The sequence below is a fragment of the Schistocerca piceifrons genome, chromosome 6 (genome assembly GCF_021461385.2).
Source record: "Schistocerca piceifrons isolate TAMUIC-IGC-003096 chromosome 6, iqSchPice1.1, whole genome shotgun sequence".
NCBI lineage: Eukaryota > Metazoa > Arthropoda > Insecta > Orthoptera > Acrididae > Schistocerca > Schistocerca piceifrons.
This window is the reverse complement of record NC_060143.1, coordinates 129,013,891-129,026,851: the sequence shown is the minus strand read 5'-3', so window position 1 is coordinate 129,026,851 and position 12,961 is coordinate 129,013,891. Positions and strand designations below refer to the sequence as shown.

General features: G+C 42.6%; 1 protein-coding gene across 1 annotated transcript in view; it reads right to left on the bottom strand.

Moving 5' to 3' along the window:
• LOC124802705 (ubiquitin carboxyl-terminal hydrolase 20) overlaps positions 1–12,961 on the bottom strand; it is a 185,593-nt gene that overhangs the window by 132,461 nt on the left and 40,171 nt on the right. Inside the window, exon 6 of the mRNA XM_047263658.1 lies at positions 10,126–10,258. Within this exon, the coding sequence (XP_047119614.1) occupies positions 10,126–10,258 (133 nt within the window). The remainder of the gene's footprint in view (positions 1–10,125; positions 10,259–12,961) is intronic.

The following is a 12,961-nucleotide window of genomic DNA, read 5'->3' as shown; positions in this document are numbered from 1 at the left end:
TGCACTGAAATGAGGATTGACACATTGTTGGATGAACCATTCGCAGAACTGTACCCTTGGAGGCCAATCAGCTGCTGATAGTGCCTGCACACGCTGTACATGGTATGGAAACAATTGGTTCTCCTGTAGCATTCTCCATACAGTGAAGTGGTCAACGTTACCTTGTACAGCAGCAACTTCTCTGATGCTGACATTAGGGTTATTGTCAACTGCACGAAGAATTGCCTCGTCCATTGCAGGTGTCCTCGTCGTTCTAGGTCTTCCCCAGTCGCGAGTCATAGGCTGGAATGTTCGTGCTCCCTAAGACGCCGATCAATTGCTTCGAACGTCTTCCTGTCGGGACACCTTCGTTCTAGAAATCTGTCTCGATACAAACGTACCGCACCACGGCTATTGCCCCATGCTAATCCATACATCAAATGGGCATCTGCCAACTCCGCATTTGTAAAATGGCTCTGAGCACTATGGGACTCAACATCTTAGGTCATAAGTCCCCTAGAACTTAGAACTACTTAAACCTAACTAACCTAAGGACATAACACACACCCATGCCCGAGGCAGGATTCGAACCTGCGACCGTAGCAGCCTCGCGGTTGCGGACTGCAGCGCCAGAACCGCACGGCCACTGCGGCCGGCTCTACATTTGTAAACATTGCACTGACTGCAAAACCATGTTCGTGATGAACACTAACCTGTTGATGCTACGTACTGATGTGCTTGATGCTAGTACTGTAGAGCAATGAGTCGCATGTCAACACAAGCACCGAAGTCAACATTACCTTCCTTCAATTGGGCCAACTGGCGGTGAATTGAGGAAGTACAGTACATACTGACGAAACTAAAATGAGCTCTAACATGGAAATTAAGCATTTCCGGACACATGTCCACATAACATCTTTTCTTTATTTGTGTGTGAGGAATGTTCCCTGAAAGTTTGGCAGTACCTTTTTGTAACACCCTGTATAAAGTATGTCTGGGGGGGACACAGGACAGTGTAGTTGTCATTGTGGTGTGGAAATGGAGTGATTTATTTGATGTTCAAAAAGCATGATCATTGGCTTTTGGACCACGGACAGAAACGCGTATTTCTGAGAATTTTCAGAAACTACCATTGTCGTTTGCATAATCTACAAGCAACTTGTAGCAAACCAACATCTGTGATTTAGTCACTGTAGCAGATTTTCTAACTAACATACTGTATTACATCAAGTTTTCCTTAAAAAGGAGTAGCCATATATATTATCTGCATTTATCATAAATTAACTCTGTTTTCAAGTTTGCTAACGACTACAATGAACATCAAAACATTTAAGGAAACTAGCAGTTCTTACCACAGGTTTGTTTGTTGCCTTAATGGAAATCTCATTTTGCGTATTTGCTTCAATTCTTATAGGGAATTAGCAACTTTTTAGCTCATCAAATTAAAAGATAATCAGTAAGCTTAATTTAAATTTATTTGTTCAAAGCCCTGCTACACACTGCCCCAACCAAAATGCAGCTCCACTGTGAATGCTGTTCTCTAAAACAGGATGAGTTGGTTGATGTAAGCAGCTGGAAATTGCCCTGACTACTGTAAACGATTGGCAGCTAATGCAAATCGGTGTGCTGGAAGAGCTCCGGAGAGTTGTGTACCTGTGATACCTGTAGCAGAGGTACCTCAAGTACTATCCTCTCCCGTGGATCCTGTCTCCTCTGCAGAAAGAATACGATCTGTAATTACTAATCTACATGTACAGGGTGGACGTGGATCATGGAAGACTGAGCATGTGGTACTGATCCTGCTAACCAAAAAGTTTGAGGTGCTGTCTTTCAGTGAAATTGAAACTGAGTCACTGGGATTCACTTCACCTATTTTCAGGACATCTGTTTTGTCCACTGTCAGGAGGAGGCAAACGTAAAAGGGTAGGGGTCTATTAAACTTCAGCAGTTCAGACATGTGGAGAATGATGGTACCCCTTAGAGAAATGGCAGCAAGGGACAGGAAAGGACACCAGTGCACTCAGTGTGTATGTCTGGGGGCCTCATTTAACAAGTTGAAGAAGATATTCCAGCAGATATTAAGGGACACGGTACAACCATTTGCAGATTGTCATTCTTGGGTCATTCCAGTGACTAGCACAGAAAGTTGAAAAGACCAGCATTGCACATAAAGTTTCAATGAAGCTTAAAATTTGCAGCACTGTCCCCAGAACTGATTATAGCCCTTTGGTTCCGAGTCGAGTGGAAGAACTGAACTAGTCATTTTGAAGGTTCTGTGCAAGACAGGCTGCGTCTTCCTGGACTTGCGCCATAGATCTGAAATAGGTCAGGTGTGCACTACATACCAGAGGCTGCCACTCAGGTAGCTGACTGTGTGTGGCATGCACACAAGGTTTTTTTTGTTAGACTAGGTGACTCTCCATCCAATCCAGATAATGATAGCTGTAGTAGGAAACCCAGAAGTATCAGTGCAAGATTGAAAGAAATGCCTCTCACAGGTGACAGTATTAAAATCCTAATGGTAAACTACCCAAGCATTCATAACAAGGTGCCACAGTTTGAAGCGTTCATGAAAAGCAGTGAAGATCACATAATACTATGTACAGAAAGCTGGTTGAAACCTGAAACAGATAGCAGTGAGATTTTTGGAAGAAATTTAAATGTACATCGAAAAGTTAGGTAAATGGGAAATGGTAAAGGTGTACTTGTCACAGTAGACGAGAAACTCAAATCCACCAAGGCAGAAATTGGAGATGCATGTGAGAGTGCGTGGGCAAGACTCAGGGGTGGGGATAAAATGATAATGGAATCCTTCTATCGCCCACCACACTTATCTCCTGAAGTGAGTGACAACTTTAGGGAAAATCTCAATTCACTTGCACGAGTTCCTCAATCACACTATAATCATACTAACTTTGTGTTCTGCCTTACATCAGGTCTCATCATGGGGGAAGCCTCATCAGAGAGGTCCACCGCATGAGCGTCTAGGGAAGTGAGTCCAGTGGTGGTTTGCCATTGCCTTCCACTGATGATTCTGAAATGATAATGAGGACAACACAACACCCAGTCCCTGAGCGGAGAAAATATCTGACAAGGCGGGATCGAACCCGGGCCCCTTGGCATGACAGACTGCTGCACTGACCACTCAGCTATCGGGACGGACCTACAATCACAGGTGGAGACTTTAATCATCCAACAATTAATTGAGAAAATTACAGTTTAATTAGGGGTGGGCATGACAAGACATCCTGTGAACCTTTACTAAATGATTTCTCTGAAAACTACCTTGAATAGATAGTTAGGAACCCCACTCATGATGGAAATATATTGGATCTAATGGAACAAATAGACCTGACCTCTTTGAGGATGTCCACATTGAAACTGGTATCAGTGACCATGAAGCGGTTGACGTAACAACGATTACAAAGGACAACTAAAACAAGTAGGAAGACGTGTGGTTTCGGCCTTCTAGAAGCCAGCTGCAAACTTGAGTTCCATGCCACACACCACCTGAAAAAACTATCCACAGTGCTAGTGCAACACCTAAGAAGTGGGGTCCCTCTCCCTATCCCTCACAAACACCAACCACAACAGAACCTTCAACAAACCCCCCTTATAGCCAACAAACGTAGCCTAGCCACCCTACTCAATCTCCCCATCCCAGCACATACCCCACACAGACCAAATCTCAATTATAACCACAGTCAAATGTCACATATCACCAGTCCCAATTCAGTTCTAAACCTCTCATCCAGATCCCTCTCTCCTCCAGAGACATCTGTTCTATCAAAAGGCTTAACCTTTAGCCCCACGCCTAAATTCAACCACACTGCCCTGGTTAAAGATCTCCTCTTATTCACTCGGAACCTCAACTGGAAATATCACTTCACTACCCAAACACAACCCCCAAATACTAGACCCAGTGTTGAACCCTGTCTAGAACAGTTCCGACCGCCTTCTCAAAGGGATCCTCCTCCTCTCCCCCAAAACCATCCCTTGCAGACATTTCAGAAATTCCTCACATCCAGTGTTGCCTCCCAGTCTTTCTTGAAGAACATCCCGACAACCCCCAACATCACCCCAGCTGAATCCTGTGCCATTAAGGAGCTGAAAATAGACCGCTCTGTTGTCATCCTCCCGGCGGATAAAGGCTCCACAACTGTCGTACTTGACCGTGTGGAGTATGTGGCAGAAGGACTGCGTCAACTCTCCGACACCTCAACCTACAAAGCTGTTACCCAGGATCCCATTCCCTCCATCCAGACTGAGCTGCAGAAAATCCTAAAAATCCAAGGTCCCTCACAAGGCCTCACAACGGCTTCCATAGACTTACTCATTCCACCTGAGCCACGTACCCCTACCTTCTACCTATTACCCAAAATCCACAAAGAGAACCATCCTGGCCATCCCGTTGTAGCAGGCTTCAAAGCCCCAACAGAACGTATCTCAGCTCTGGTAGACCAGCACCTCCAACCTATCACCCGCAGACTCCCATCCTACATCAAAGACACAAACCACTTTCTAGAACGCCTCAAATCCATTCCCACTCCTCTCCCACCTGAAACCTTTCTTGTCACCGTAGATGCTACATCCCTTTACACAAACATCCCACATACCCATGGTCTCTCTGCCCTTGAGCACTATCTCTCCCAACGCCCACCCGAAGATCTTCCAAAAACCTCATTCCTTATCACACTTACCAACTTCATCCTCACCCATAATTACTTCACTTTTGAAGGCCAGACCTACAAACAAATCAGGGGAACGGCCATGGGAACCAGGATGGCTCCGTCCTATGCCAACCTCTTCATGGGCCGCATGGAGGAGGCTTTCCTGAAGACCCAACAGCTGCTGCCCCTGGCCTGGTATAGGTTTATAGATGACATCTTTGTGGTCTGGACTCATGGTGAAGAAACACTCCTTAATTTCCTCCATAATCTCAACTCCTTTTCGAATCTGAATTTCACCTGGTCCTTCTCCAAAACCCAAGCCACCTTCCTGGATGTTGACCTTCATCTTGTTGAAGCTGACATCCACACCTCTGTCCATATCAAACCCACAAACAAACAACATTACCTTCACTTTGATAGCTGCCATCCATTCCACATCAAACGCTCCCTTCCCTACAGCCTAGGTATTCGTGACAAACGTAGCTGCTCCAGTGGCGAATCCCTCAACAATTACACCAATAACCTGACCAGTGCTTTCCTCTCCCGCAACTATCCTGCATACCTTGTCCACAAACAGACCTCCCGAGCAATACATTCCTCCCCGTCCAACAACAATGTTCCTACCCCCAGACCACACAGAAGCATCCCCCTTGTCACCCAATATTATCCTGGCCTCGAAAACATCAACAAATTACTCCGCCAGGGATATGACTTTCTCAAGTCAACTCCTGAAATGAGATCATCCCTTGACAAAATTCTCCCCACACCACCCAGAGTTGCCTTTCATCGCCCCCCTAACCTCCGTAACATCCTTGTTAAACCCTACAATATTCCCAGACTACCTTCTCTACCCACCGGTTCCTACCCCTGTAACCGACCCCGCTGCAAAACCTGCCCCATGCATCCCCCCACAACCACCTACTCCAGCCCCGCTACTGGTAAAACATACACAATTCAAGGCAGGGCCACGTGTGAAACTACACGTCATTTATCAACTGACATGCTTGCACTGCACAGCCTTTTACATCGGTATGACAACAACTAAACTGGCCGAGCGCATGAACGGACACAGACGAACTGTCCGCCTAGGAGATGCCCAATACCCAGTAGCAGAGCATGCCCTCCAGCATAATTCTAGGGACCTAGGAACCTGCTACACCGTATGTGCCATTTGGCTTCTCCCACCCAACACCAGTCCCTCTGAACTGCGGAGATGGGAACTTGCACTCCAACACATCCTTTCATCCCACCATCCCCCTGGACTGAACCTACGTTAAACAACCTCACTCCCATTTACTCTTCAGTCTTCTCCTCTTTCCCTTTCCTCTGTAGCCATTCACGCATCTTTTCATCCTACGTAGTTGTGTTTATCTTTATACTATATACCTCTTTACTTCTGTATGCATCCTCTTTGGTTTGAAGCTGGCGCAGTACTTACGGTAGAATATCTTTGGCTTCCCTCTGACAACCATGCCTCCATCCTTGCTACCCTCCCTGTTTTCCTTTCCCTGTTGCTTCATAACCTGGGTTGTGAGTAACTGAATCTACTTTCCCTTCTTCCCTTTCTTTCCCCTCTCTCCTCCCTGATGAAGGAACATTTGTTCCGAAAGCTAGGAACCTAAATTTTCGGTTCTGTTTTTTGTGTATCTATCGGCTGTACTGAGCTGAGGTAAGTACTGGCCAGCCCCTCTATCTCTTTGTTAGTATTTGTTTCACATCTTTATATGAGATTTTCCATTAATCATTTAGATCTATTATTAGAGCAAGATATACACAATACCAAAGTTTATGCATTTTTTACAAGTGTTTAAAATATTTTGAAAATAGTAATCCACACTCTCAGAAGTAGTGAAGCAGAAAAGTTTTTTGTTAAAGATGTTTCGCATGATGGAATAGCCTATGCTGTGTGCAGGAATTCATATTATTGATGTTAGGACTAATTTGGTACAATGGTATGAGTTCATAATTCTTTGCATGATTTTCTGGGATAGCAAGCTTTGAGACATTCAAGATTACAAGTCATGGAGGAAAGGCAGTCTGTAGTGAGGCCAAGCAGGTTAAAGAGAAACCTGTATTTCTCACTTCTCAAATGATTTTCACTCTCCTATAGTAAAGAAAAAAAGTGTTGAAGTATTGTCAATTTTTACAAAAATTTTGGTTATCATTCCTGTATTTTAGACAGTTTAGCGATATATGTTTTTATTACTGTCCTATGTTGCAATGCACAAACTGAAACTACAATTTTCCAATTTTCAAATTTAAGTTTTATTAATGTAAACAAATGCTCTATAATCAAAACACACACACAATACACAGAGGTCTTCTGGAAGTTTTCGCTACCTGCCACCAGAAAGTGCTAAGAGCTACAAAACTGAGTCCTGCCAAGCACAGTCGATCAGCTCACCCGATCGGCATCAAGATTTGCTGTCCTTAAGACACAAGTCCCGGGACTATCCAGACATGTCTTTGCCGATCATTTGGGCTCAGTTCAAAATGGAACTCATCACTGAAGACAGTTCTACGCCAGTCAATGAGACCCCAGGCCGAAGACGTGTATGGAGGCACCAGGTGTAGCTGTGGGATACCAACCAGAGTATCACCAACCGCATGGCCCCAAAAACCAAAAGGGATGGTCTGGGGTGCCATTTCTTTTTATAGCAGAACTCCTTTAGTTATCGTCTGTGACACACTTACAGCACAGCACAGCAGTACATTGACAATATTCGACACCCCTTTTGTTACACTCCACAGCAAGCCATCCTGGGCTTACATTTCAGCAAGGTAATGCCCACCCGCACACAGCAAGAGTTTCTACTGCTTGTCTTCGTGCTTGCCAAACCCCTAACCTGGCCAGCAAGATCGCTGGATCACTTCCCAATTGAGCACTGGAGCATTATGGGCACCACGCTCCAATCAGCTTCGGATTCTGATGATCTAACCCACTATTTGGACAGAATTTGACATGATATCCCTCAGAAGGTCAGCCAACAAATCTTTCAATCAATAACTGCTTGCATAAGGGTCAGAGGTAGGGCAATGAGTGTTGCCCAATTTGTGAAGCTCTTTCTTAAATAGATCATGCAAGGGTTCTAAAACTTCTATAATTTGTTTGTCTGTACATGTACATCTCGTCTTCCCGTGTCCATCCCATTTCGATAACTTCTTACTGGCGCAAATACCACATCTACTTCCAACACCTTGATGCAGAGGACCCAGATGCAACACCTGCCCTATGCACAACCTATTCCAGTCATGTCGGAGCATATCATATAGCAACACTGCTATATAATGCCTGCTTCACAGCCCATGCTGTCTGGATACCTCCCCAACTGTGTAGATATGATTTATGCTCTCAACACATCCTTCAATCCTGTAATCCACATAGGGCCTCAATCTCTGCTATTCCTTGTCCCACAACCCCCTCCATCTCTGCCTCCACCCATCCCATTTGTTCTACACTCCCACTCTACTGTCTACGGTCTCCCTCTTCCTCTGTTCTATCCGAAAATTATTGTATAAGTAATTGATACGGGGCAGTTCATTTGTTATCTACAACTTCACAATTCCTCAGTGAGGATCTGTTTAGTATAAAAATTACCAGCATTATTTTCCAGTATTAAACTATAAGTGCTTGCTATATATAAATATTTTTATTTTCTAGGTATTTTTAAATTGATATTCACTTTTAATGAATGTGACAATTATGACTTTGGCCAAATGGAGACTTATGAAGACTTACATTTAGATTACCTGCACCTACACGCTTACTCCAAAAACCATGATATGATGCATGGGAGAATGTACCTTGCACAACTAGTAGCCGTACCCTTTCCTGTTTCACTTGCAAATCAAATAAGTGAAAAATGACTGTTTGCACGCCTCCGTACGAGACCTAATTTCTCTGATCTTTTCTTCATGGTCCTTACGAGAAAAGTAGACTGGTGGCAGCACAACAGTTCTGCAATCAGCCACAAATTCCAGTTCTCTAAATATTCTCAATAGTGTGTCACAAAAAGATCATGTTCCCTCCAGGGATACCCATTTGAGTTCACAAAACATTTCTGTAACATCCATGTGTTTATCAAGCCTACTGGTAACAAACCTAGCAGCATACCTCCAGTGTTTGACGTCTTCCTTTAATCCAGCCTGGTGGGTTTCCCAAAACCCCCAAGCAGTACTCAAGATGGGTCACACAAGTGTTGTACATATGGCCGCATTTACAGATGAGCTAAACTTGTCTAGAATTCCCCCCATACAGTGAAGTTCACCATTCAGCTTCTCTACTACAAGCCTTACAAGCTCGTTCCACCTCCACTCTGCAATATTACACATAGATATTAATTTGATGTGACTGTGTTGAACAGCACACCAATAATACTGTATTTGAAAATTACAGGATGGTTTTTCTACTCATCTGCATTAACTTACATTCTTCTACATTCAGAGCAAGCTGTCATTCATTACATTAAATAGAAATTCTGTGTAAGTTACGCCATACCATCCTAAAGGCACTTATCAACAACGCTTTCCCATGCACTACAGCTCCATCAGTAAACAGTCCCAGATTGTTGTTCACCCAATCTGTCAGATCGTTTACGCATATAGACAATACGAGCGGTAATTTCACACTTTCTTGCAGCATTCTTGATGATACCCTTGTCTCTGACAAACACTCGCCATGCAGGACACTGTACAGGAGTCTCTTACTTAAGAAATCTTCAAGCTACTCCCATATCTGAGAAACTTCCGTATTCTTTGACCTTTGTTAACAGTCTGCTATGGGACACTATGTCAAACACTTTTCGTGTATGTGCGTTAGCAAGCACAGTTTATATACCCCATAGAGGAATGAAAGAGCAGAATCAACAAAAAATTATAAACTAGAGCAAAATACCAGCTGTACTGCAAACATCACACAGCCACATAAATATTAGTATGTGATAAGAAGAAAATAAATGAACCCTCAGCTGGTGGTAAAACTTTACTAAAACATGTATGAGTGTTAAAACAGGAATTAGTGTTTGCTCAAGGTAGAACCATACTTGACATAATATCAACAAGTGTGTGTGTGTGTGTGTGTGTGTGTGTGTGTGTGTGTGTGTGTGAGAGAGAGAGAGAGAGAGAGAGAGAGAGAGAGAGAGAGAGAGAGAGAGAGCGGGGGGGGAGGGGGGGGGGAGGGGGGGGCAGTACCTCTACCTCTAGATTGAAAAAGTTTTCTGCCATCTTTCCCAATGGTGTGTATGTCTAGTGTAAGCAAGTGATGTTTTAAGTCTTATTGATATTTTAACTCCTTCAATTACTTTTACTCCTTAAACTTAACAATTTCATACCACACATCAGTGCCAAAATCCCAAGATAAAATTTATTGCTCAACAAGTGCTGGAGACTACACCACTCATTCTGAAGTTTCAAATGGTATTATCCTTACAAGCAAACCCAGTGTTTAAAGGTATTTTTTTAAAGAAAATTTGCTTACCATGTGGGGGAACTGGTTTCTCAGGATAAATATCCACTACTGGCTCCTTCAATTCTTCATGCAGCTGGTCCATGAAACACCGCAAGAATTCCTGGGTATCATGTTGCTGATAGCCACGAAACATTGGATGTACCTGAATATGGCAAATTCGAAATGTAAGTTTGTAACTTTTAGATTCTTTGAAGCAATTTTTTATTACTTATAAAAATAAAAAAATAATAAACTCTAACTGGAGTAATAAGTTCCCTAAACAGTGATATTTGAAGGGTACTTCATTCTCCTGTGAGGAAATAAAATTTTTTGCAATAATTTTGGGCAAGCAACTTGCTTTATATATGAACTTTTTGTCTTTCTTTTCTATAACTTTATATCAGATAAACATCATTTCCTTACGTCTGCTTTCTTCTTGCCACAAATAACTCTATATGCCTTGACCAATATTACCTCTGGAATATTATTATCCGCTACCTGTGTTTCTGATCATCTCGTGCCCTATAGAGACAGTTACATAAATATTCTACTGCTTGAAGAACTTTCTCTCTGCTTGCATTACTGTACCACCTGTCATCTTAACCTACTGAGTGAGTGTCTAGCCAATGTAAGCTCTTTTTTGAACAAGTCTGTAGCTGCTCAAGTGTTTTATTGACACAAATTTTCTACTTCAATGGAAAGGAGTTTGGCAAGACAGAAAGACACTATCCATCCCGCTACATCTCCATAACTTAGAAGGCATACATTACATGTATCACCAAATGCATTGCGGGGAGGCAGTGGCAATGGATTTTCATCAGGCAAAGACTAAACAAGCTTCAAAAGCTGATAATTTTCTGTTGATGAAGTTACAGAACAGAGCAACAAGCATAAATTGTCATGTTACCTGGTAGTTATGGACTCTGAGAAAATATTTGCCCCAGTTATAATTGAAACTGTATAAACAGCTTTTGAGAAACAAGGCAATGACTAAATTTGGGCAGTTAAAGTCAATGCTTGAATTAATATTAAATGAAATAAACAAAAGAACAGAAATAACCAGGAGTGCTTTTGGTAAAATAAACAGTTTTCAAAATGAAGGATCCAATGCATCTAAAATAAGCAAGCAATCGAGACATTCATTGAGATTTCATAGGGAACATAGGTAACAAAAATGCATCAGGGAACAGACTGGAAGTAATTACAACTCTAATGAAACAGAAATCAAAATGAGTGGGGCATGTAGCCAGATGAACGGATGGTAGATGGACAAAGCGGGCTCTTTGCTGGATTTCAAGAGATAAGAAAAGATGATAAGCAAACAGAAGGTACATTGATGACATCAGAAAAGTGCGAGAGTAACGTGGATGTGTACAGATGAAGACTATTACGTATTATGAATTGTGGAGCAGACCTTTTTCCAGCAGTGGATGCCAAGTAACAGATGATTATCTGTCACAATTTTTGCTGATATGTTTCAGACTGTCCTAAGAGGAGGCAAGCAGTTAGCTGTATGGTATACAGGGTCCTTGCTAATTAACATAACACGAGACTACAGTGACTTAGACTTAATATCAGAAAAAATAAGAGCTGTAACTTAAATAGTGACAACTGTTTATTCACAACTGATACAAAAGAGTTACATGTTTGCACCTGTTACTGTCCTTCAAAGTTGTCACCAGCGTTGTCTAGAACCCGTTGCCCGTGATGTGGAAGGCGTAGTATACCATTAGCAGAGCCTGTCCTGTTGATGGTGCGAATGGAGCAGTCTACTGCCTGTCGAATCTCTGGAACAGTTCTGAAGTGAATGCCACGAAGTTGTTCCTTCATCTTCGGAATCAAATCAAAGTCACAAGGACTTCAGTTCACGGAGTATTGTGGATGGTACAGTACTTCCCTGTCCCATTGATTGAACAGAGGAGCCACAGCTTGCGCTGTATGCACCCGCGCATTGTCGTGCAAAATGATAGGTGGGTTGCACAGAAAGTGTCGCCACTTCTTTCGCAAAGCATTACAGGTTGCCGCGAAAGTCGAAAGTGTGTCAGAGCCCCAGTATGGTGAAATTTATGGTGATTCTCGTGTACAACTTTGATGGTGTTATCCTAATGCATTCGTTCCTCCACGGCAGACCGTGAATGCACAGTATTACTGTTCGTTTTTGTAGCATCACCTGTGACCACTTTTGCAAAAGCAGCAGCAACACTTTCTGCGCTGCCAACAGGTCCTACACAACGCTGGTGACTACTTTGAAGGACAGTAACAGGTGCAAACACTTAACTCTTTTATACCGGTTGTGAATAAATAGTTGCCACTATTTAAGTTCCATACCTCGTACAATTTAACTGTTGCGGGCCTTCATGACCCGTTCAGGCGGAGTTTAGTTTAGTTTATCAGAAAAAATACAAAAACATACCCTTCTTTGACTCAATAATGAATCTGCCTATTGTATAAAATATAAAGAACAAAACAGTTGCTGAGAAGTAACAGTGACACAAGGTTATGGGAACATCCTGCAAGTAATACTGTGTTTAAGAAACTATATGGTGCATTATCTGTGTGACCATCAGTAGCTTGAAGGAAGTTCTCCATAGAAATGGAATGAATGTCATATGGTTCACGATATTCTGAAAACACAACTGTTCATCACGTTCATTAATTACCAACAAAATGAAAAGAGTCCCAAAACAGAATTTTGACAGAAAACAGTCAGTGAAAGCTATACACATCAAAAAAAGTTTTGCATCACCCCCATTCTCAGAACTCCTGAAGATAGACGTTGACTGTGGATATTGTATCACAGACACAGTCCCTTTGACTGTTCAGAGATGTCACTAAACCTGCCCAAAGGTGCACAAAACCATGCATG